This window comes from Echinococcus granulosus (genome assembly GCF_000524195.1).
Source record: "Echinococcus granulosus chromosome Unknown EG_S00113, whole genome shotgun sequence".
NCBI lineage: Eukaryota > Metazoa > Platyhelminthes > Cestoda > Cyclophyllidea > Taeniidae > Echinococcus > Echinococcus granulosus.
Genome location: NW_020170493.1, coordinates 84,960 through 110,112, shown reverse-complemented (window position 1 = coordinate 110,112; position 25,153 = coordinate 84,960). Strand labels below are relative to the sequence as shown.

General features: G+C 45.6%; 3 protein-coding genes across 3 annotated transcripts; 2 read left to right on the top strand and 1 right to left on the bottom strand. All coding sequences in view use genetic code 11, as the record gives it.

Moving 5' to 3' along the window:
• Positions 1-2,008: 2,008 nt before the first annotated feature.
• On the bottom strand, positions 2,009-4,909 carry EGR_08628 (Malate dehydrogenase, cytoplasmic; the record flags this gene model as incomplete). The annotated part of the gene is made up of 4 exons (XM_024497877.1): positions 2,009-2,509; positions 2,588-3,082; positions 4,278-4,445; positions 4,790-4,909. The coding sequence occupies 4 exons, from the start codon at positions 4,907-4,909 to the stop codon at positions 2,009-2,011; spliced, it is 1,284 nt and encodes a 427-aa protein (XP_024347702.1).
• A 366-nt stretch (positions 4,910-5,275) lies between these two features.
• On the top strand, positions 5,276-8,459 carry EGR_08627 (Fatty acid-binding protein; the record flags this gene model as incomplete). The annotated part of the gene is made up of 2 exons (XM_024497876.1): positions 5,276-5,641; positions 8,295-8,459. 2 exons carry the CDS (start codon positions 5,276-5,278, stop codon positions 8,457-8,459), a joined length of 531 nt encoding a protein of 176 aa, XP_024347701.1.
• Positions 8,460-9,681: 1,222 nt separating this feature from the next.
• EGR_08626 (Uveal autoantigen with coiled-coil domains and) lies at positions 9,682-23,641 on the top strand (the record flags this gene model as incomplete). Its single annotated transcript, XM_024497875.1, has 30 exons — positions 9,682-9,734; positions 9,770-9,854; positions 9,889-9,987; positions 10,026-10,105; positions 10,139-10,227; positions 10,267-10,393; positions 10,463-11,033; positions 11,092-11,458; positions 12,163-12,350; positions 12,453-12,795; positions 13,030-13,271; positions 13,356-13,638; positions 14,559-14,616; positions 15,523-15,616; positions 16,035-16,355; positions 16,534-16,662; positions 16,752-16,830; positions 17,079-17,610; positions 17,811-18,152; positions 18,221-18,461; positions 18,535-18,655; positions 19,285-19,373; positions 19,455-19,695; positions 19,791-19,879; positions 20,116-20,258; positions 21,499-21,559; positions 22,213-22,278; positions 22,457-22,536; positions 22,619-22,751; positions 23,549-23,641. The coding sequence occupies 30 exons, from the start codon at positions 9,682-9,684 to the stop codon at positions 23,639-23,641; spliced, it is 5,439 nt and encodes a 1,812-aa protein (XP_024347700.1).
• Positions 23,642-25,153: the final 1,512 nt, after the last annotated feature.

The window sequence follows — 25,153 nt, the reverse complement described above, 5'->3', positions numbered from 1 at the left end:
ACCACCACCACCACCACCACCACCACCACCACCACCACCACCACCACCACCACCACCACCACCACCACCACCACCACCACCACCACCACCACCACCACCACCACCACCACCACCACCACCGACACTCAGGCCTATCACCACTTTGGTATGTACTCGGAGGTGCTATGTCTAACTCACGTGAATCGTCAGGTGTCAAAAAAGTGAAGAGAGAATGACACCTAGACCGAGCAGTACAAGCGTTGTCTACGTGGCAGTGTCACCGCATGCCGCACTGTGATTGGTCAGTCGCGTGCATACAAAGTGAGCGTGCGCACTCGGGAATGCGCGCCTGCTCGCGTAGTTATCGATTTTGTGGTCCGACATGCGCATCGCTGCGCCCGCCGCCTTAACTCGCCCCGGCTTCAACCCGTGATATCCAAGGTGATGGGGAAAAACTGATTACTCTACCTTCTTATTGCCTTTATGTTTGATCTTTTCGCATGCTTTGATGGCAAGTAGACTAGTGACATGAGGTGATAAAGGCATTTGTTGTAGACGCTTTATTTTTGTTTTTTTGCGGGTCGCGTCTTGAAGGTGAATTTTCAGCTTTGGCACTCCACTCCACCCAACCGCACCCCTTTTTGCTTCATAATTTAATTGACAAGTTCACTAACTCTTAAAATGCCTTATTATTCCCTTTTTTGCTGTATTTAAACATCTCTTACGATCTATGAGAGAAAAAAAGCAACAAAAGCGGCAAATTAATAGCTTAACACCACCTGGATGGATTTGTAGTGAAAGCTTTCTTCTGCCAGACAACAGTACCGGGAAAGGTATTTGAACATCAATGAGTCCACTTTCCATCCCGCACCGAGGCCAAGTCCAAAGAGCCTTCACTTTGTACTTAGAATTCCGAGGAAGTTTCGAGGGGAGTGTAAGGCTGCCTGCTACTAAACTCCTGGCTTTCAAATCCGAGAGCAGAGAGGAGTGCTTTGTGTGTGCTAGACAGGCGTGCACTTGGTTCCGCGTTGAAAGCACACACTGATAGAAAATCGCTATCGAGGCGCCGCAACGCCAGCGCCATGCACAAAGTTTGAAGGAAAATTACCAAAGAAGGGGCATGTCTAAAGGACTTAATCGCTCCACACGTATTGTTTATAGCGATGCATTTTTGAGTACGTCACACATACGTGACACGTGCCTGATCAATCAACATTTCAACCGGATGCACTGAATTGTATCACAAGCTTACCAGATGTGTACAAGGTTAAGCAAAATATTTTTTTTGAGATATGACGGTCAATAAGCCTCTGATATACTGATGACAGTTGACAGAACGGGAGGAAAATGTAAAAAAAAAAACGCAATTTGGCCAAAATTACACATTTTTAAGAAAAACTATCTTTTCTGAGGTGATGTCGACATGCTTCCCCGTTTCCTTATCGATTATCTGTTATAGAAAAATCGATAAAGAGCTCGACTGGGGGCAGAGTGGTGCTACCGCTTGACGAAAAAAAGTCGATAACTTTTGGTAACAGTACTCACAGAGCACTTGCTGAGGCGTCGAAAGCGCTGCAGGTGTCAAATCCCACCCCAACTCGTCATCTCGGACAGTTTAGATAAATACGAAGAACTGAAGACGTCAACGGTTAGCTGAACGAAAAAAGGGGACTTTTAGAACTACCCAGACCTCATGACCGGCGCCAACACGTCTAGCACGTTTGCAAGGCCCTCGATTAAGAGCAGACACACCAGACCCGGTCTGAACACAGCCCAGTAACGCTGTGTCCAAGCCTATGCCATTAGTCACCGATGAGTCATCACAGCCGGGGTACAAGATGGTGGGACAGCGTTGGACCACTTTGGGCAACTGGTTTATTCGCTTCCTCAACCTCTTCATTTTAAGATGTCAATTACTGTGGGAGTACGAATTAACGGCTAAAAGAGGACTTTATTCGACTAGTAAACTGACGATTGGGATCGGAGGAACACACACGGGAAGGACGGTGAGGGATTAAGTCGCCCTGGTTTACTTGAAGGAAGCAAGAGCAACCTCCCGTTCATCAACTAGCTCGTCAGCACTGAGATTGAAGAGACTTCTGCTCCATTCATCCATGGACAGACCATCTACCACCTTGTAGTGTCCATCCTTGATGGTAACTGGAAAGCTGAAGTAGATGTCCTTGGGGGCACCATAGTGATCACCGGTGCTGTAAACAGACATGGAAACCCATTCACCCTCCTTGGTGCCAAACCACCAGTCGCGCATCTGATCGACAATTGCCTTGGCGGCCGATGCGGCGCTACTGAGTTTTCGCAAGCCGATGACCGCGGCACCACGATTTTGAACGCATGGAGTGAACACCTCCTTCACCCACTTTTCATCGTTGATCAACTCCTTAGCCGGGTGCTGCTTCCCATCCTTGGTGACAACGGCGTGAGACAGATCGGGGAATTGCTTATTGCTGTGGTTGCCCCAGATACATACGTTCTTCACACACGTGTTGGGAACTCCAGCCTTGGCAGCGACCTAGAAGACACAAACAAGAGCGATTAAGCGTCTCGAGGGGAGGGGGCAACTAATCCTCCACTTGATCAATTTTCTCACCTGGTAGATGGCGCGGTTATGGTCCAGACGGGTAAGGGCAGTAAAGTTCTCTTTCGGAATGGAAGGAGCGTACTTGCTCATGATGAGACAGTTAGTGTTAGCAGGGTTGCCCACGACCAACACCTTAACAGTCTTCTTGGCGTACTTATCGAGGGCCTCACCTTGCTCCTTGAAGATCTTTACGTTGGAGGAGAGAAGGTCTCTGCGCTCCATACCCTGTTTGCGCGGCATAGCACCAACCATTAGAGCAACGTCGATGTCAGTGAAAGCCTCCTTAAGGCAGTGCGTGGGAACGATACCGGCCAGAACGGTAAAAGCGCAGTCCTGTAACTCCATCACAACTCCATCGAGGACCGTCTTGGCTTCGGGGATATCGAGGAGGTGGAGAATGATCTGCTGGTCTTTGCCGAACAGATTACCGTTGGCAACCATGTTGGAGAGATTGTAGGCAATTTGGCCGGCGGCGCCGGTGACGAGAACCCTAAGAGGACCAGGCTAAAGTAAATTAGTGGGCAATTAGGAACGACACGCCAACCTACCATGACGGAGCGCAAGCTGTCGAAAAGGACAAGACGGACGGGACGGAAGGCAGATTATATACCCCAGAGTTTGTCAAGGTTGCATTTTGATACAATCTGCGTATTTAAAGGAGGATGAAGATAACAAGACAAAATATGGAGTTAATCTTTGCAGAATTTTTAAGTTTTTTATTATAAGATGCGACATTTTAAACGAAATGTGAGTGTTTGGCATTGCAAAGCAAAGAAATTTAAGGAGCATGGCCTAGTACCTCGATCAAATGAAAAGCAAGCATCATATTTCTTCAAAAGGAAATGTGTGCAAAAGCTAATTTAGAAGAATTGGAAACATTTTGTGCCACAAATTTAAGATGAACTAAGATTTCTCTCAAAGCTGTCATCTGTATTATGAGTGATTTTCTCACCTAATAGTTCATACTTTTGGCAAACGTTTCCACCTCTTTTGTAAGTGAAAAGAAATGCCAAGTTAGTTGATTCGCCACCCATGCTGTTAGGTGTCCGGGATTCATTGCGTGATATTTTTGACTTTATATTTCGTTTTACCCTTTTTTTTGTCTCTTATTTGCGAGGCTGCGACAAAGTGCCGGAGTACATGTCACGTCAATAGAAAACTATGTTTGCAAAGAAGTTCTAATTGTATCTTGACATTTATGACGACCAAATCTTGCCTGCTGTTTCAGCCGTCTCCAGCACGTTTACATGAAGTCATAAGAGTTAGTAAGCGGCAAGGCACTCTCTGTCACCAAGTGCATTTTCATTTGTCTAAATAAACAACCTGGAACAAATAAGGTGGTCATAAATATTAGCTGCGTCACAGAATCGTCCAAGGGGTACTTAATCTCAGCTCCGTGTTGTGTGCACGTTTAAAAAGAAGTCAGAAAATAGACGCAAGCCCCTCAAAGTGAATCGCCATGATACCTGGAGGCACTTTGTCATTCCCACTCCCATCAATGCTTTGATCACTTAAATATCTAGGTGGAAAGGCAGATTAGCAGAGAGTCGAAGGCCATTTTACCGTGTAGTGATCCTTGCCAGGTCTGATGGTTCTTTTGAAGAGAGAAGTAGTGGATGGAGGCACTAGCCTACCTATTTTACCCATATTGCGCACGAATCATTTGCGATTAAGGTGAAAGTCGCCTGGCAAAACAAACCTTCGCATTCAAGCCACCGCAACGGACAGAGAGACCCGGCACGAATGAATGGCTGGATGGAATTGTAAGTGCAAGCGGATGAACGCGACCCCTCCATCCAACATGATTTGCAACGTAGAGATTCTCCCCTCGACAACCAAACAATTTATTGTACTCTCCCGTGTAATGCTGCAATACGGGTTTGCTAGGCGGCAGCAGTCTTCACCAGTTGAGGCTGACTAGTTTTCATCACTGAAAGGAGCCACTAATAAACTAAAAATTCAAAAGTTCTTTATTGCATCAATTGTATCAACTCTGCTGCACATGACTGATTCGCCTGCAGGGTTAACGTTGTCCACAAAAGCGGATTTTCCCTCCTCCTTACCCCTCACCATCTCCCATACCATCGCATCGTTGATGGAAGGCCTAATGGATCCGAGGTGGCTAGTATTGGGAGAAACAAATGAACACGTTGATCCTTGATAGATTGGTGGATAGACTGACGAATGACCCCGTGAATGAAAGTGGCCTACGTGAACGATTGGAAGGTTCTGGGATGGACAAATGGATCGACATATAGACGGGGGGATGATTAAATGATGCGCTTGAAGGAGGAGAATCTCCCCACGTACCACATCTGTCCCGTCAATCATCTATTTCGTTACTCCTTTCTCCACCAATTCAGCATCGAATGCATTAAGCCTCTCCAAAGATAGAGGGATCGTCAATAAGGGCGTGAGGTGGAAGCCAATACAGTAGGCATGACAGATTAATGTCACATTTGAGTACCCAAAGCATCCCACGTCAGCTCGCTTTTGGTTTGACCTTTTGCGACAAAAAATACTACACCTACACACCCATATCATTTTGCTCATACCAGCTCTCCACATTTTCGCCAACTGAGCACATTCAGCACTGCACCAATCACATTGCAGGAGAAGAGCAAGTAAATGAGACGGGACTGCTAAACTCAATCACAAACACACAAGAAGGCACTTGTTTGATAGGCGGGGCACAAAATGGATGAATTCCTGGGATCCTGGAAACTGGAGTTCAATGAGGGCTTGAACGAAATACTAACTCGTCTGGGTGCAGGCTACATCACTCGAAAAACGTTGAACGTCTCCAAACCCGTGCTTACCTTCGCTCGTGAACACGGACCCGGAGACCCTGAAGTGGGCGAGTGGTACTCGCTCAAAACGTTCTCGACGCTCAAATCCTCCACCATCGTCTTCCGTATCGGTTATACATTCGATGAGAACACCACGGATGGACGAACTGTGCGTACCGTGTTCACCGTGGATGGACAGGTCTTGAAACAAGAGCAGAAGGGGACAAAGACCGCGTATATTACGTACACAAGGGAGGGTGATTTGCTAAAAACGGTGAGTTAATCCATGTGTACCTTCCCCACTCTGAAATGGTATTTCTGTCAGTAACCTTGTAAAGACATCTAAATTGACATGAGATGAGGGTAGCTACTGCTTACCAATGAGCTAGCATTATTGCCCTGCAGAGTAAATTCCTCCCCCAATTTGACAATTAACGCTTTCATGAGGAGACCACATCTCAACATCAACCCCCCACTTCGGGTTGGTTTCTACGCGATGGTGCTGACCCGGTTCTGGCAGACAGTAACCACTCCGAAGGGCACACGAACGGTCGCATCGAGGCGTCGGTGCATAAAGTAGCCAAATAAATCCGTGTAGTGCTAAAAAGATAGCGAAATTTTCTTTTATTTTGCTCGTTGCAATCCACCGTTCACTGTCGACGATTTAGAAGCATACTCCTAGAAATGTGAGGAAAAAAAAAAGCACAACCCACTTCTTATTGATATTGCCGTGACATCTCTCCTAGTTGGCATACGAGTGTGTAATTGCTTAAAGCCAGTGCCAGTGACAAAAGAAGGTGATTAGCGCATGAAGAGATGTTATCTGGTATGGAGTGAGGCACTAGGTGTGTAAAACTTGTCAGGGGTAAGTTATGCCTTATGAGTTTTGCATAGTTGATGTAAGTGTAGACCACTGTTGCATCTTCACTCATGTTGGCTATCACTGACGGTTGCTCTTGGCACATGGACCTTGAATGGAGGTAGCCAAAACGACATGTGATTATTTATTATTCAAAACAAAGGGTGCCTCAGATCATTCTGCTGTCATTACCTAATATTACTATAATCCTTAAGATTAGAAATCATTTCAAATGGTACCTCCCACCATACCTTCACTAGATACCCTACAAAAAAAGAGAAGAGGAGAGCTTTTCCAGCTTTGGAGCCGTTCGTAAAAGCAGACAAGATAGAGTCATATCAGGCAATCACACCAAGCTGACATTTCCGAGAGGTGTGAACAATGTTTCATAAATTTTGGAGACTAAAACACCCGCGTAGACAAACATACAATTGTCGTAAGGCTGCACAGCCCTGTTTCTTGAGTCTGGCCCTAGTCTCAACCCATAACCAATCTCCCAATCGTGGGCTTTAAACGGCCAGGTAGCGTATAATCAAAGATGAACGAGCGAATTGTGGCTGTGGAAGGAATGCTACACATTGGTGACGGCAAACGACACAGGTGTGGTGGTTACCACCAGATATCACCTCTCGCACAAATCGGTCCACGCTGAGGTAGAACCCACTCGGGAGATGCAACCGAAGAATGGAAGACATTCTACTGGGAACCTGTTTCTCACATTAACAGCCTTTCTTAATGATGTTCGCCTCAAAGTGGCGGAAAAAATTCTCACAAATGATTGCACGCATCTCGTGTCGAATTTGGTATCGAAAGGGTTGGAATAAGATGCGTTATCTTTTGCTTATTCTTGTAAAGGAAGAATGAGAAAAAACATGCATTTTAAGGAAAACAATTAAGGGTATAGCTTAACGGTCTTAAATTATAGCTCCTCTTTGAGGTAGAATTTAAAAGTAGATAAGTGAAAATCGGGACGACTACGTTTCACTAATAAAATCAGTCAACTAACCTTATAAACATGATTTTGTGCAGAAAAACAAAAGCTAAAATATTTTAAAAGGCAAAACATTTGATTGTAAATGACAAATCGGCGTCTGGCAATGCTTATGAATTAAATAATCTTTTTAAAACGATTTGTATTTGCCAACATCTTGCCTTCATTGCGCCTGTCACTACTGCGAATTCACCATATTATTCTAAAATCAGTATTTCATTTACTCAAATGAAATAATGATCTTGATCATTCATTTTAAATCACTCTGTTGGTCAAAGTGGCAATTAGCTGGTGATTAGTACTAAAAATACACTTGTTTGCCGTTTGACGGGTTTGGTATATTACAAAAGAAATGCATGGACTTAAACATAAACAATATTTTGAGGTTGGAAATTCATGGTCCCGAAAAACGGGAAACCCAGTCCGCAGCACCAAAATCCGATTCTGCATATAAAAAAGTAGGCAGAACATGAGTTCTTTGTGGTAAATTGTTTTACCCAAGGCTTAAAATGTCAAATAATCCACACAAACTTTGTGGTCCTGATTGCCCTGGAAACCTTAGCCGTTGCACCATGAAGGTGGAGGCCCCACCCAAACCCCCGCATAGTTATAAAAGTGCGGCTTGCACACGAATGCATTTTTTAAGTTTCCTTCGGTAAAATATTCAAAATTTACTCGGATGTTTACTTTTTACAGACTTATTTTTTTCATTCCATATGTTTTAATCCAGTTTATTAATCTTTTTGCCCTGTGCAACCTACTTAGTAAAATTTTTTGGACAAATCGTTATTCCTAATCGCGTACTACTTGGAAAAACTTAGCAGGGGTAAAGGAAATAAATGGCCCTAGATTACCTTGCTGGTGGAGATTTAAAGCCATCAACCGAGGACATCTCTAACCGACTATTTTCTAACAGGAACCTGAAAGGTGGCTCCATCTAGACTTCTCAATTTGTTTGTCAGTCTTTTAGGACCCCTATTTAGTGTGCAAAAAGCCCAAATTATGGCGTTATAAACGATTAAAAGAGGTGATTAGGAAGAAAGTGACCGTCTTTTTTGTGGCTTTCTTTTATGATAGGTGATTAAAGTGGAGGACTTGACCTGTTTCCGCAATTATCGACGCGTCGTTCAGCCACCGCCAGCGAATGGTACAACACCGTCGGTGAGCACTGCGAAGTCCTCCGAACAACCAACTTCTCCTACTTCGATCGAGGAGTTGGATAATACTAATTCGACAAAATAAACGGCCCTAATGCTGTGGCGCCTTGACCATCAAAACTACTGTTTATGTTCTGCAATTCGCTAGGAAAATCCGTCAGCTCATCGCGTACATACTGATGAAAAGAAATAAACGGTGGGGTAGAAGATTTGTGGCATTCTTAAATGCACAACTGAAAAGTTTTCTTAGAATAAGGCTTTATAAATAAATTCATAAGATTTGGTGTAAGAGGATGTTGGAGGTTTGTGGCATAGTTAAATGGATATGCTGCAGAGCAGAGGTACTACACGTGATTATCAACGAGCCATGGAGTCAAAGTCAAAAAAAGCAGCGAATCATCACCTTTGCTTCATTCACTTTATCCATTAGTCAACACGCAGGATCCAAACGCAATTACATAACGCAGGGAAATGTGAATGCATTTGGCAAAAGCCACCACAATTAAATTTTGTATTCTTAACTTATACTAACATATTTTGTTGTAGCGATTTGGTATCCTTTTATATATGCATTTATCTGGTGGAACCCTTCATCCTCCACAGGCTGTAATTTTGCGTCGTAAGACGGACATAGAGGCATACCAGTGGGGATCAAGATCACCCATTTGTTAGTAACGTGTGTTCCGCGAAGTTTTAGAGAAGAGTTGGGACTTTACACCAATAGCTAAAACAAAACACCCACTACGAATGTTCGAAGTTGGAAAAACTTGAGAGAAAGCCTCAAATACGTATTTAGCATAGCGCTTTTCGATATGTGTATGGGCAAGAATCCATAGAAAAAAGTCATTTGCACTCAAGCTAAATTTGATAGTTCCCTACAAAAAATCTAAGAATAATTTTTGTCTACGCCCAAACTACCTATTAAAAAGGTTGCTCAGTCAAAATCCTGAGAGTAAAGACACATTTTATAAAAAACAATTTGATTCATTTTCTGGCATAACGAACAACCCTTTAATGCTTTTTGCGGCACATATGAAGGGGCTGGGCGTCGTTATTGCGCTCAATTTGTTACTTGTGTAAGCAGGGCCAGGAATAAAATTATTTGCATAAAATAACTTTGATATATTAAACCTATTTTTAAACATGTGAAATGGCATGAAAACTTAGAAAGCTATTGATAGGACTTGTATGATGTATGGATTTTGTAAGGCCTGTGTTTGAATGCTTGAATCTCATTGGCCAATTCAATCAAATACTGATATTGAGGGCGTTTATTTGTCACATTTGCTGTTTCTTCTCACATTAGGATGGCTTCTGCTGATCCCGGTAGTTTTCACTCGTCTTCTAATTTTGACGAGAAGTAAGGAGTCGCTCTTTTTTCTCATTCGTTGCCAGTGTTTCATTTGTGGGTAAGAATTTGCCCGCCAGACTGATAGGTTCTCCACTCGAGGGAATTCGAACTGTTCCGGACGAATCTGAGGTATTGGTTGGGGTTTTTTGATTTTTTTCTTTAGGAAATTGCAAAACTGAGACGGGAAAACTTCAAGCTTAGCCTTTTATGCTACAAGTACGAACAAATATACCAGAAGGGCTTGACAGATGATCCAGCAATGGTATGGTGTGATGCTCTGCTTCTCATTCCGATCTCTAGCGCATTACTGATCTCGAAAACGTGAATTCTCAGTTGGTGGATCAGTTGAATGTGAAGGCTCGCCTACTAGATAGCGCTTCGTAAGAGCTCCTTCCTTTTCGTTTAATCGATAGGAAAATGCTAACTTCTATGAAAAATGAGAACGACCAATTACGTGCGGATCTTGATGGATGGATAAAAAAATTTGAGTCCTGTGAAGGGGGTAAGTTGGTTTTGGTGGGATTTATTTCTCTTTTCTTAGAGTGGAGAAACAAATATGACCTATTGACCCTCGAGTTTCAGGAACTAAAATCATCTCAACGAAGAGCTGAAAGTAGATGTGAAATAATCGAGAATGAGTCTTCTAGACTCGAAACTACCAAAAGAGCGTAAGTTTATACTTCATTTGAGCTTCATGACCTCATTTTTGCTTTTATGAGGATTTGCCTTCTCTCTAGGGAAATTTCAGCTCTCCAACAGCAGCTAGTCGATGCTGAAACAAAAATTGCTATGCTGGAGGCAGAGTTGAAAGCATTCCCCCGTGAAGCCGTAACTTTTTCGCATCCAGGCAAGGCTCCTGCTCCCCGTTTCTCCGATATGGATGATAAGGAGAACGTTTCCTCTACTGCTCTGGAAACGCTGCGGGATCCACTAACATCACCTAACATAGCTGCGGATCAAAGTCTCCGACGCCATAATACATGCCAGGACACGATCAAGAACCTGAAGTATGAATGCGAGGCCTTGAATGCGGAGTTGACGGCGTGTAAACAGCTGCTCACCGCATCGGAATCGAAGCTCCAGTTGGTGATGGACCAATTAGAAGCTGAAAAGGCCTCTCATGCGAAGAATTTGGCACAGCGGAACGAAATTGAGCAAGCTCTGCACAGTCGTATCAGCGATCTTGTGAGTGATCGGAACTGCCAGGCGAATTTAAACGACATGCTTTCAGCTCAGTTGGCTCAGTTGAAGGAACACGATGAGCGGATCAAACGGGAGCACCTTCGACAGCTTGAGACGTTGGATAGGGTTTGTTTTTTTCTTTTCGGAATCTTGTGGGACATTTAACTATCTAATTGGTCTACAGATGCTGCAGGATCGCGAACGTGCGATCTACGAGTTGTCTACTCTAGCAAGTGGCAACCAACGCGAGGCAGGAGACCCTTCATCTCAATGTCTACCCGCTCCAGAGGATACAGCACCACTTGAAGAGGTGACGCAGCTCCGTCACAATGACTCCTCGACCATATTCGATGTGACTGCGGACCATCAAGTAACTGGCAATCAGTCTGGTGACTTGGCAAAATTACAACGCGAGTTAGCTGTACTGAGGGGCAGGTTGGTGGCTCAAGTTAAGGCGAATACGCGGCTGAAAACGGCCTACAATACTCTCTCGCATAGCATGATTAAAGCCCCAGTCGATCTCTCGCAGTCGGTCAATCCGTTTATTGCGGGTGAGCTCTGGTTCCACATCACCTCTATCTTTATAAGAGGTGGTGAGAGCTGCATCTTTCAATCCACATTTGTAGCGTACATTTATCGTGGGAATTGCAGAAAAACACGGAAATTTGTGCTTTAAGTTTCTATAATATGAGATAAAATCAGGATATAAATAGCCAGTTTTACAACGGGTCAGAATTTTGTGGAAACTCAAAAAATAACTCAACTTATGCTTATCTGACTAGTGTAAATGAGGTCATCAAAGACGGCGCTTTTTTATATAAAAACGATTCAATGTTTGCAAATAAACTAGCCATTAATCAATGCATTCAATCAAAAAGTGGGCTGTGATGTTGAAGAACATTTTAAAGAAGTGGCAATTACTTTAGTTGCCCCCTAAATTGACCATTTCACTTTGTTCTTTTACGGAAATAGCGGTTTTTTTGCCGTTTTTTTGCCGTCGAGGGGTGTTTGATCCATTTAGTCGAAATCGGCCTCGCTGTTGTCGACTTTGACTACCAAAACGTCTGACTTGGGCAAATTTTTTTGAACTTGTACGTTGTTAGGTTGGGGAAAATTGGGGTACTCATGCTCCGTCTTGGGTGTAGATGTAGTAGAAGGCACGAGGGTCCGTGGCACTTCTAAAAAACATATATTTGTCTACACTTTCAGCCAAAGTAAGTTATTTCCTGGTATTCGTTTGTCCTTGCATTTCTAGAAGCAACCGCTGCGAACGCTTCACGGCTGAGCTTCACAGCGGGTGCTAGCTGTGACGAATCCAGCCTAGGATTGGGTAGAGGGCTTTTCAATCTTAGTAACAACAAAGCATCCCTAGCGTTGGACAAGACCGTCTCTGAATTGCAGGCTACTCTTGGCAGACTTGAGGTGGAAATTTCAGCTGTGGAGGTACGTTTGACTTTTTATTTCCGTTTCCATCCATGCTTGTCCGCTTCTGAGCTCTGGGTACTGCTGTCGAGTTAGATCTCGCACTGTGCATCATTTTCTCAGTCGGAGAACGAGAAGGCGACTGTGGAGGCTTCAACCGACGCAGCCGCCGCAACTGCGACGGGAGCAGCGTCATCACAGTCGTTAGAACGACTGAAGAGTCTGCACTCCCTCATCAAGAATCTCCTTAACCAATTCGACAACATGCGATTCATTCAGCATTCCTTCCACGAGACGGTGAACCGCAGTCTCATGGCAACGAGTATGTGCATGGAGGCGAGTGCTCAAAAGGTTGTGACCTCTGTCGGACTCGAGGAGTCGCAAAATCGGTCCCTCCCCTCGTCCTTCTTCTGCGCCGCGGGTGCAGCTGAGATTTCGGTGATTCTTCCGCCTGATAGGAGTTACAGTGAGTGCTTAACCTTCGTTACCAACGTCCCATGCATCTAACGCCCTTTCGCAAATTAGCTCAGTGTCAATTGTGCAGCATTTGTTCTTTATTATTTTGTTATAATTGGCCGATTTTGACTGCCCCTCGGTGCCTTGTAAATAATTTTAATGTATCCAGTTGCCTCTCATTTAACGCCCCCAAAGTTCATTAGCCATTCATTCTATTTCAATGTAACCTTCACTTCTCCTTCAGAGGAGGAGCGCGATCCAGCAAAGGCAATGACCGACGCCCCATCGTTGAACCAACACGACAATACCACCTTCAACCTCTTATTACAGTACCGTCACCACGGCCTTCAAGCCGAGATCACCGACGATCTCCCCGACACCTCCACCTCCTTCTCCTGCCACAGTCTCGCACTCAGCGCTCGCACTGGCGACGTATCTTGTATGGAGGCGCACAACCGCCGTATCTTCGATCGCATCTCTCTTGCTGTGCGTCTATATTACCAGATTCCCTATTCAGATGCTCTATCCCACCCGCTAACTTGCTGCCACTGTATCCTCTTTCTGTTTTAGGTGGCACGGATCCAAGAAGCCGTCGATGAGTGGTCGGTCAAAGCTGCCACGGAAGTGCTGATGGCTCTTACTGCGCCTGAAAACGAGGGCACTGCAGCTGATGGCTCTGCTACCACCGCTGCTCCTTCGGTGCCTGTCGATGAGGTTATCGGGTTGGTGACACGGTTCGTCTCTGTGGTATCGCGAGCCCAGACACTGGAGGTGGCCGAGCCAAGTGGTCTCTTGGAGTGGCGGGATCTGGCGCACAAGTGGTTCTTGCTACTCATTGATGCCTTGCAGAAGGGTAGGAAAGAAGAGTTCGAGTCACCTGCTTTGTCCGAAATGCAAGTTGAATTATACTCGATCTTTTGGCTGATCGGTAGTCATTTGGCGTCCATGTTTCCCTTTTTTTCGAGTTATCTGAAAGTTACGGAAGGTCCTTGCCAGTTGACTACTACTTAGCTGTGGTTTTGGGCTTTCCTTTGCTAATGCTATGCATCCTAGAATCTGATACGGTAGCTGAAAGCCCACCTCGGCGGTTCCAGCGGGTGTGATTTTAACAGGGTCGCGGTTGGACAAACGAATTGGGTGATTTAGTGAAATTTCCTACCTTTGGATTAGTTGTCTTGACTTATCATTTCTCAATTGAACATATTTTTGAGTGACAATTCTTCCGATTTTACTTTGCTTACTACATGTAGCCAATGTTACCAGAAATTATAGTATTGTTTGCGACCTGTAGACCATTCTTCGTCATTGTTGAATGTCATGAACGGGCTTGATAGTTAACTCCATAATATCTGCCCCCACACATTACTTGCACATGTGATGCCACTAAATCCCAGGGGACTTGAAAATACACGAGACGACTGAATGATCTCATGGGATTGCCGGTGGAACGCGGTACAGTCACTTGCTGGGGCTTGTAAAACGCATACTTCAGTGTCGATGTGGCACTCGGCTCTTCTTCTGGCCTTGAGTCGGAACCGATGTGGTTTGAGCTTGCCCACAGTACGAACGAAGTTTAACTCCGTCCTAAGGTTGAGGCGGAAGTCAGCTTTTGTCCGACAGTCACTCAGGAAGACCCTCTGCCCTGAATAACAAGAAATAACTTCCCTCTTTTGGTCAACCTCATTTGAGATTCGCGTGTTAAGAGCAATCAGCAGCTGTTCCTAACGTGATTGATGATGCAACAATTGGTGCGCTTCCACATCACCTTTGAAGGATATGTCGTGACGGTGGCTGAGCACATGACTGCCGCCCTGATGCCATGGATTAGCAGGTAGTGGGTAGTGGGATTGAGAGACCATGAAGTCATTGTTGTTCCTTCATTTCCTTCACGTGCGTGTAGGGTGGTTTGCTGACCGCGTGACTGATCCGGAAGTCATCGGTTATCCCTGAACCACCCACTTACAGGTCGTCTTCGAGGTCTGAAACACTCCAGTCCATGTCTAAGAGATTGTGCTTTGCGTGTGTGTGTGTGTGTGTGGTGGACTGTAGTAGATGCAGTTGGTCATGGTGAATTGCAGACTTACAGAAGGTCATACAGCACTGGTGGCTGAGGTCTGTTCACTCGATGAAATTCGATGCAACTAAAGGGTGTTCAGGAGGAGCTTCTTTGAGGACTAGTCAATTGGTCGAAGAGAGTGCTACGCTTAAAAGACTGTGCAGGACTCCTTTCTTCATTACCCGTGAGCGGAATCCATAACGCATTTGAGGAATGTGCCGCTCCCCATTCTTAGTCTTTTCCTTCCTCAGCTGTCCGGTGGACAGATGAGGATCACGATAGAAAAGAACAAAGTAGACATTTTGAAGACCGCATTGGGAGACTAAGTGCTGTTTTTTTTTCGCTTCTAGAGACAAACGTAGAATTCACTCTAGGCCTGTATGCCATTAAAAAGGGCTTGGATTGTGGATTGCAATGTTGATTGCGTTAGCGAGTAATGGGTCTTTAACGAGGCTTTTTTGTGCTTACTTCATGTTTTCTGTTGGGGAAGTCGGGTGAACCTTTTTCCCTCCTCCATAAATGCCCTGGTGATCGACTATGGAATGCTAGCGGCGTTGATTGTGGCGCTTGATGTATCCATCCACTTGCATTCACGAAGTGTGGAACTGCACTTTCTAACTAGTGTACGATTGATCATCAACTTGTGCTTCTTAATTATTTCCCATTTCCACCTCCATTCAGTGACTCCCAGCTGGGGCTGCTTGAGCACCAATTCAACGAAGGCTTTGTGCATCTAGAGACTGCCTCGGCCGACGTTTCCGCTCCTCGCCATGAGGTAAGTTGACCTACAACTTTCCAATGTCACCGCTCCATCACGCGTCAAATAACTAAGGTTTGGTGTTTGAGAGCAATCGCGTTGAGCCATTTGAACATAAGGTCACAGGTATGCTTTGTCACCACATCTCAAGCAAGAAACTCGCGGGTTATTTTGGCCAAAAAGGAACCGTATTCTTCAATAGACACATTGCTAGTCAGTGAGTGGAAGGCGAGGTATCTGAATTCAGCGATGGCTGTAGAGATGAAATATTGCAGTCTCGACCATTTGACACATCTTTTTCCATTGATCAGTTCTTGTGGTGAAAAGCAGACGTGGAGTTGCTGGAAGATTAGAAGCATAAGGGAGACTTGTGGTTGATTAGAGAGGGTCCGGTGAGTGATGCACACAATTCATACAGGTGTCTTTCACATCACAGCAACCAACATCAACAACAGCTGTAGCAGAGGCGCAGACGCCTCCACCGGCACCTAGCGTGCCACTGAAGGATCACGAAGCGGCGCTGTCGAAGTACGCGGCACGTTGCGAGCAACTCGCGTCGGCTAACGCAGCACTGCAGGCTACGTACGTGCAGGTGTCGGAGGAGCTGGAAGCGGCCTACCGCAAGCATGCTGACTCCATTGCAGCTATTCAGGCTGCCGCAGCGGCCAAGGAGGTGGAGTTTGCGGAAATGGAGCAGAGCCTTAACCGAGCCCAGGCTAGTGCTGCGGAATTGGAGGCAAGGGTGGTTGAGTTGCAGGTACGGACTGCCGTCCTTTTTCCCTCTGGTTTTGTTCCTGCATCGCTTCTCTATCTACCCTCCCGTTATTACCAAATTCTCACCTGCCGCAAATCCATCCATTCATTCCATGTTCGTGTCGGCACCGACCCGGTTGCCTAGCGCTTTGGAACTACCAATGCCTTCGTCCCATTTGCAGACCTCGCTAGCTGAAAATACGGAACGCGCGTCCAGTCTGTCAGCGAAGCTGGAGGAGTCGCTAGGGGACCTTCTGCGCCTTCAGGATAAGCTCACCGCTTCGGAGGCACAGTTGAGTGAAGAGGCCAGGGTAAGTGTTTGTTTTTTGGGTCAAAGGTCAGTGACAACTTGTTTTTTCCTAGTGTACGCAATATTTCTTTCCTCTCTCGCCCCTGATAGGCGCACGAAATGGCGATAGAGGCGGTGACGCAGAAGTACTCAACTCTCCTTGAATTGGCTGAATCGAAGCTTGCGACCGGTAAAGTGGACCCTTTTCCTACCCTTTAGATTTTTTTTTCTTACGCGTCATTTGCTGTCAAAGTAGGGGAGTTGGGGGGGGGGGACGATTTTGATAGGGTCTGAAAAGTGGCCCGACTTTCTTCTTGTGCATGCGAGGCAGTTAACTTGGCTGGCTCGTTAACGCCACCGTTGGTGCCATTGGTTGGACAATAAGGCCTCTGGGCTATGATGTAATTTCTCCTGACGTCTTTCTTTCCTCCACGGTAGCCGAAGACCAGTGCCAGGACCTTTTGGCCCATCAGGAAGAGTTGATGGCAGAGGTAGAGGCCAAGGATGTCCGTGTCGTCAGCCTCGAGGCCGATCTTGAGTCGGTTCGCATGACCGCTGCTGAGACACAGGTGGCACTGGATGCTCTCAGGCGTCGAGTCATGGATGCCGAGAAGATCACAACTGCAGCTGCCACCAACACCACCACCGTGGCTGACGACGCCAACGGTGAGCTAGACGAGACCATGCGAGAGAAGGCCCGCAAGTATCCCGAGCTCAAAGCCATCGCCTTCGATCTAAAGGCGAGGTTGGGGAAGAGGGCAGAGTTGCTGGAGTCCTCAATGAAGGAAACAAGACGGTTGAAGAGGATTGTGATGGACAATGAGAGGCGCGCAAAGGGATTCCTGGAAGAGTTGGAAAGGTTAAGGCAGCAGATTTTGATGAAGAACGCAATGATTAAGAAGCTGGAGACGTTGGCTCTTTCCTGTCATGCGAATGGTGCCTCTGCTGCCGATGGAGGTGCTGGACCATCGTGAGTTTCTTTATCTATTCAGAAATCTGCTTTTTTTTTCCAAGCATCTCTGATCTACCCATCTGAACGTTTGTTTATTCAGATGGGTCTGTATTTCCATTTACTTGTTCATCCATCTCCTCAAAACCCTTTCACTCTGCACCACCCATCCGACTTACCATTTCCGCTTGACACCGCTTTCTTCTTCATTCTGTGCCAAGACTTCCCAAATCTGCTGCAGCGGTTGTTGTAACCAAGGTAGGGAAGAAGGACAACGAAGTTGACGTTGAAGCAGGCGTCAGGGCAGAAGACGACGCCTCTCCATTGGAGGACCGCCGGGGCGTGAATGATAGTCAGAGCCCGCAGTTCCAACTGCGCTCTGTGGAAGATGTCGCTGTCTCCTGTTGCAGAATGAATGCTGGTGGCTGTGGAAGTGATGCTGATGACGGTAGGAGGAGTGTCACTTTATTTCGTGGGAGATACTATGCTCCTGCTGCTGCTGTCAGTGCTACTACCAGTGCTTCTCTTATGTCGCCTTCGAAGGCGTACTCCCTACCCCAGTGGTGAGTTTTCACAGACGCGGACACCTGCATAGTCGATAAGTCCGTTAACCATCGTTTCCGCCTTCCAGCGTCGACGGAGTGAGCTCCTTGATGGCGAATATCGGAGCAACGGTGCGCGAACTCTCCACCCGCCTGGAGTCCCAGCATATCACTTCCATAGAGACGGAGGGAGAGGTGGGAGAGGCGAATCATCAGGTGGTGACGAGTGTGGATACCAGCGCCTCCCTGATGGACGAGCTCACTCTCCCCTCCACCACCACACCCAGCTCCCTCTCCGTCTCATTCCCTGACCCGACTCAGCCTTTTGCGGTGAGCTGCATGCGCACTCTGTCTCCTGCTGTTGCTTTGGTCTTATTCCTCACCTCATTTATTGTGTCGTCAGGCGATTGCGGACTTGCAGGACTACCTGAACCGGTGTGCCGGCCAGTTGACCAGCCTCTTCGCTGCGCTGATGCAACAGTTGGAGAGCCTGCTTACCTCTGTTCAAGCGCCCAACGCTGCTGGTGGGTTGTCTACCGCTCCACTCGTATTCTCATTCATTCTCCAGGCTAATTTGAACGTGTCAAGTCGATGGCTTGTCTTATTCCGTCTTCTTGAGTTGTGACAGGTCACATTATGCTTGGCTGAACACGAGTTTAACTCCCTCGGTGCAGACCCCACTTAATCCACTCGTCATGATGCAAGGCCAGTGACTGGGGCAGTTGTTGGACAGTGGAAGTGATTTCGGTGGGCGTTCTCTTGTCAGTCTCCAGCCGCCACGGATTCGGTTATTGATAATAGGTTTCCACTAAGGAAAAAGTCTTTGTGAAGTGGCACAGGCGACCGACTCACCCTTGAAGGCAATGCTGTTAGGGTCTGCGAGCTGGTGTGTCCCCTATTTCCAGCTTATCGGAAGTGCTGAGTGCCTACGGTGACCTCAAGACCAAGATCGTCGTGGCAATTAGGCTGAGACGAGTGCGACAGACCGAAGCCATCAAGCTGCAGAAAGTTGTTGGGGTTTAATAGCGGATTCGACTGACTACTGTGTGGGGCCGCCTGTTATAGGCTGCAGCTCTTGACAACGCCAGAAGGTGGCAGATTGGTATTTAGTTTGTCCACCTGTTCACTGCGGTTTTCCCCCTTCCTTGTCCAGGTGAATGTGCGTCGTCGGACCACGCGAAAGCTCGCAGACTGATTCGCCACAGTCTGGGTCATTTCAGCGCACTGCTCAATCGGCATCCGGTAAGTTTGCCCCATCTTACATCGTTCCCTTCAATTTCCATGAAAGCATTTGATCGACCTTTCCTGGCTGTTTTTTCCCAGACGAATACTCTGATCTCCCATGTGGTGGAAACGCTGGCCCAGGCGCTTCGTCTTCTACACCACACTGCGGCTGCATCCCTCACTGCTTCATCATCATCATCTCGTGGAAGCAATGATGGCAGAAAGGCAGCCTCGTCTTCCCCCCGCCCCGTGGTCACAGCAACTACCCCGACTTGCAGCTGTTCATGTCGCCGTCGGTGCAGTCAGATGGCTGCCTCGGTGCAGGAGCTGACGGCTCTGCGTGAGTGCCTCCCAGATCCATCCATCCACCCCATCCACTCGGCTTTCATAACTGTTTTCATTTCTATTCTGCTCCTTTTCCTTTGTCCTTTTCAGTGACCAACACTGCAAATGCGCTCTCCAGACGTGGCAGTCACGAGACGATTGACGAGGTGACGGAGGTGGGGCGAGGGTCCACCACCTCCGTTTGACGTCTTTAATCCGTTCCCCTTGAGACGCTTTTTGTACTCCCAGTGATTTTCGTCCTCCTTTTAGTGCTCTGTACAAATTCGTGTGTGTGTGTGTGTGTGTGTGTGTAAGTGTCCCGACTTTTTACTATTTAACTGGACGCAGTACTTTATGTGTTAATGCCAACTTTCTGATTCCTGAAGGCGAAGGAAAGGGGGAGACAGATTGTCGATTACTGTCCTTGAATTTGTAGCTGGGTTTTATCTCAACTGCTGGAGCTCGATTGGATTTTCCTTTTATGCGTCCACTACTGACAAAAGTCACTTTCCCAGCCGCCGTGGATTCATGCATCCAACTCGGCTCCTTCCACCCGCCTACCCGTGAATCCGTCGGTACGTTCGCCTAGTTGTTGCACTACTGATAAGTTTTTCAGTAGGCAAAAGAGGAGGTAGCTTCCTACAAGCGGATGATGTCTGGCATTTCAAAGGTGCCCATCGGAAAAGTGGTTCTTCACTGCTCACTTGTCACGTTAAGTACCTTGCAATCTGTTCGTAGTTAACTGATTTCTGCAGCATTAGGTAGCAAAATCTCCCAAAGTGGGGGGTTCCGATGTCCGAAGTGCATCACGACGGCACAATCCGGAGTGGATCGCGGATGTCAGTATTTGCCCCTACCTCATCAGTTACGTTGATGCAGAGCGCAGGTTACATGCAAATAAGAAAGGTCGCATTGGCTACTTTCCATTGAAGGGCTCAATACGGAGAAGCTCCCATTACGGATGGATTTCTTTTAGAAGGGAGCGTCCGCCTATAGTAGGCTGCTGCAATGCGCAGGTTTCATGAAATCAGGAAGATTATCAAGGAAGAGGGGCCACGATCCAGTGAAAAGGCGAATCTGAAGGTGATATCTCCATAAACGGATGCAATACAACTGAAGTAATGGAGAAAGTCGTCAGGAGATATGCTGCTAAAGTTGAGCAAGGCTGCGTTACTCGACATTGGGATAAGAGATGTGGTTTGATGCGGCAGCAATTGTAGCTGGTGGAATGTAATCGATGGAATTAGGAACGCGAGGGTCTGGTCAGGATGGTGGTGCGGAGACGATACTCGAAGAAATGAGCCAGAGACATGCAGAATTGTGGCAGGTAAAACAGATGGCAAAGCACATAAAAGATTGCACTTGAACGATTACGCACACTTATTTGGACGCTTCGCTAGTGCTTCAGGCCTTGGGGACTCCTAAAAAGCGGGAGCACTGATGGACCAGTACGCATAGGGGCAAGCGGAGACCCACTTTCCTCGCAAAAGCCGAGTCCACACATCAGTCCATGAAGGCTGCAACAAAATTCTTCACAAAAAAGAAGACTGAGGGACTGACCATAAATAAATTTGCAAATTCACCTGAAACGTGGTGCTGCATCGCAGTTATTAGTGGGATTTCATGAGAAAATTTTGACACGCATGCAAACATCTACAACAAAAGCTTGATACTCAATCTTCGGATATATGCCAAACAAGTCATCAGTGATAAGTGAAGACAAATTCTCCGCTTAGACAAAAGCTTCTTTACTAAGTAATGAATTCTCAGTGAGCTTGTATATTTTTAATTGGATATGGAACTAAATTGGGCCCTTCAGTCGACGTGGGCTGTACTTCCGTCTGACCACATTAGCGGCTTCCCAGGCCTCCTACGCGCAAGTAGGTCGTAGGCTCTCCTATAATAGAATGAATTGTCTCGACTCTAAAATTAGCAGACAAAGCAAAATATTTATAAGATGACAGACTAATTTGTGCAAATATTGGTCCTTAAATCAGAGAGAGAATAACGTGGTTAAAGCAGGTTAGATAATAGAAATGTCATAAAAGGAACTTTTTTAGATAAGTGATATTTAAACAGTCAAAATAAGTTTTAGCTAGTCATCAGATAAACACACTGACTTAGGAAGAACCAACTTCGTCGAAATATTGTGCACGTTTTTTGGCTTTATTTTAATTAAAACTGCTTTATTATGCCGAATTAACTTTTTAATTTACTTGATTTTGTCAATTTTTTTTGAACGTGTCATTTTTAACCTTGAGTTGTAAGTGCGCTAGGCTTAAAGTTTGCCCTCGGGTTATCTGTAGTGCGTTATAAAGCCACTGGGCTTGGCCTAGATGCCTGTGGTTTTTTGTGGTTTGGGGGTCCTTATCTGAATCGGGTATACATACACATAAGTAGAATAATGGCGAATAGAAATAACAGACAAGACACGAAATTGAACGAGCGTATTGCTGCAATCCGCGAGATAAATGCTCGCCTAGAAAATCGGCATAGGGTAACAATAATTCGCTTTGTTATTTTTTATCCACAGGAAGTTGAATTGGACAGGAGACGCGCTGTTGAAACTGGTAGCTCCATTCTTCCTTCGCAAATACGGGTATTTGTATTTAATGTTTGAATTTTTTACTTAGATTACAATTTCTCGACAGGATGTTCCCTTAAATCGCAATGGTACATATGATGGTGGAAATTGCAGAGGGAAGGTGTGTCAATGCGTTTCTTTGCACATGTTTAGCTCAAAAAATTATTTTACTGCTTATGGTAATTCCTTCCAGCAGCCGAGACAAAATTACCGATCCCGGGGTGGTGGCGGTGGCGGTAGTACCAGCATTGGATACAACTTATCAAAAAGCTTGTAGGTGGCATTAGAACAAAGAAGTGCACTTTTTATCAATATGAGTGAAAATTTTTGCTGCGTTAGGTCGCGTCTTCATCAGGACACTAATTACAATTCCCAACCACACTTCGCCAATAATTGTCCAAAAGGCCGCGGAGGCTGCGGAAGGGGCAGTGGTAACAACAGCTCGGAATATGTTCGCCATGTTGAAATCGACCGCTCTGGAGGGAGGGGTAAATGTCAAAAATACCATCAGTACCAAAGCAATCGGAATTACCGTGGTGCGTCCAATTTACTTCAATATTCTGCAAACTTAGCTAATTATCCCTTTATTAGCTTATTTCGAGGCAAAAAATATTTTCTTTGGTTTTTTCTGCATATACTTTTCTACTTAAGAAGAACGCTTGCATTTGCATGTAACCTTGCAGACCTTAATTAGGTTTTACCGTTTGATGAGATAATAAGGTCATCGGTGCGCAGTAAAGTAAAAGTTACTTTGGCATTTTAGACATACTTCTGGCCTAAAGGTGTTGTCCACGAATCCATATATGTTTTTTGTTCATTTTGTAGGCCTAACACAAACTTCACTTCCCCTTTCTTAAAAGTGCACATCTTGCAGTTTGAAGTATGGGTGATTCATTCGCAGTAGACCTTAGACTTTGTCTCACATGAGTGTCGAACTGTGCACTCTCCCGTCTTATTCTCGGTTGTTGTTGTTGTTATTGCTTTTTTTCCAGTGACTCTGCAACATCGCTACTCTTTACCGGGCTGCGAAAGCCTAAATTTATTCAGTTATGCATAAAGCTTCCTAATATAAACGCTTCCAGCGTTACATACACACACACGTGATGCCACAATTTTACCCATACATTATTGAGCTGTTTATCATCTTCAAGCAAATCGGTTGCACCACTGCGTGTGTTAAACGGATCTGTTGATTCTGCTTTCTTCTGCACGCACAGGTCATTGTCGGATTGACTACCCGCACTTCTTTCTAGGATTGACCAAAGTCTGGTGCCCTGACACCTAGCATCGCTCCGCACCTACGTGTTTACCGACAACGCTGTGGCCACAGTTGGCACACGTGCATGGTCACACAGGTGTCTATCTCGGCCAACTGTAATTTTTTTTGGGATCACATTGAGAGCTGTTTTATTTGACGCCGGAAGCACCTTTCTTTACTCCCCTTTGGTGGTTAGGTCGATGGCGGTAGGTTACAGCTCCTTCCTTGTTCTGTCATCAGATGTCCATCCATTCTGTGGACTCACTGAAATTTTCACACTGCGGCAGCATGACTTTCTTGCGTTATTTTACCTTTTTCAAATCACTAAAGGCCATTAGGGCTAAGGTTGTGGGTACAGTCTCTCAAGATTTGACTTCCCCCACTACTGACATCTCAGCCTCGAACCACCTCTTCGAAGGTGTGATTTTTCAGTGGTTCCATATTTGGATGAAAACCTGAAAAAGAATTTACCTCAACTAAACCTCCGATTAGTCTCATCTTCACTGATGTTGGATTCACACTTAATGCTATGCGCATGTGTTTTGGGGGTTGCACTTCACGAGGGCGCATCCGCTATGCGTGTGATTTGACTTGTCCTCATCATACACACACACACATACCACCTCTGATTGGTTATTCAGTTTGACAAGAGTGGGGATAATTTCGCTGGGCTACCCTCTGGACATACATGCGCTCGCCTATTTACTACTGCATACTACTTATAAACTTGAAGTGCTTTTATCCCACGTCATTTGTGGTGTTTGACGTGTGTGGTCTGTTACAATACCAGGGCTAACGTATTCAGTGGGCTGGTCAACAACTAATCTACCGAAAGTGGTGTCATTTAATGGTGTAGCTGCCAGCGTCACGTATATGTGACATCATTTGTTTATCAGTTTAAAATAGCTATTTGTATCAAATCATGTCGCAGACTGATTGACTAAGCTTAAGAGTAAATAAATTTGGAGTATTTTACCTTTATTGTTTAAATGCTGATGGAATTCCCACTTCGGCACTGCTGTTGTAGTCGATTTTCTCCAACATTCTCATTGCCTATGTTTCAACCTACACCATATCGTAATGCCTAAACCGATTGTTTTACATGAGAAATAAAACTTTTTTCTCGAGATTCACTTGCATTTAGGTTGTGTTTGTTTTGGGACGGAGAGGATTAAGGCAATCTTATACACTACTGACAATTCTCCATTTAAGTAACTGTGGGGCAAATTGTCCCATAAAATGTTTTCTTTTACCACCTTTTTGAATTGAATGTTTGCGCAGTGTTTGCATTTACACTAGGCCGATCAGTGAATTTACGAAAAGCACGTGAACGATTTAACCCATGGATGCGGATGATAGCACAACAATCACGGTGTGCGTGGTACCAGTGAATGACATGTGTGTGTGTGTTTGCGTGTGTGATGTGGATACACACTGCCTAAATATTCACACAGCTGCATCAAAATGTCTGTTTTGTTTCGCCTTCCTCCTCCTTTTCGCCATACTTTACGTGAAGACTTCCTGCCCCATGAAGTGCACCACCTCACATTGTGTGATGCTAGTCGAAGTGGGCTTGTGCATGTGAATTCATTTCAAATGCGTTTTTAATGGAAGAATTTTTTTTTTTGATAG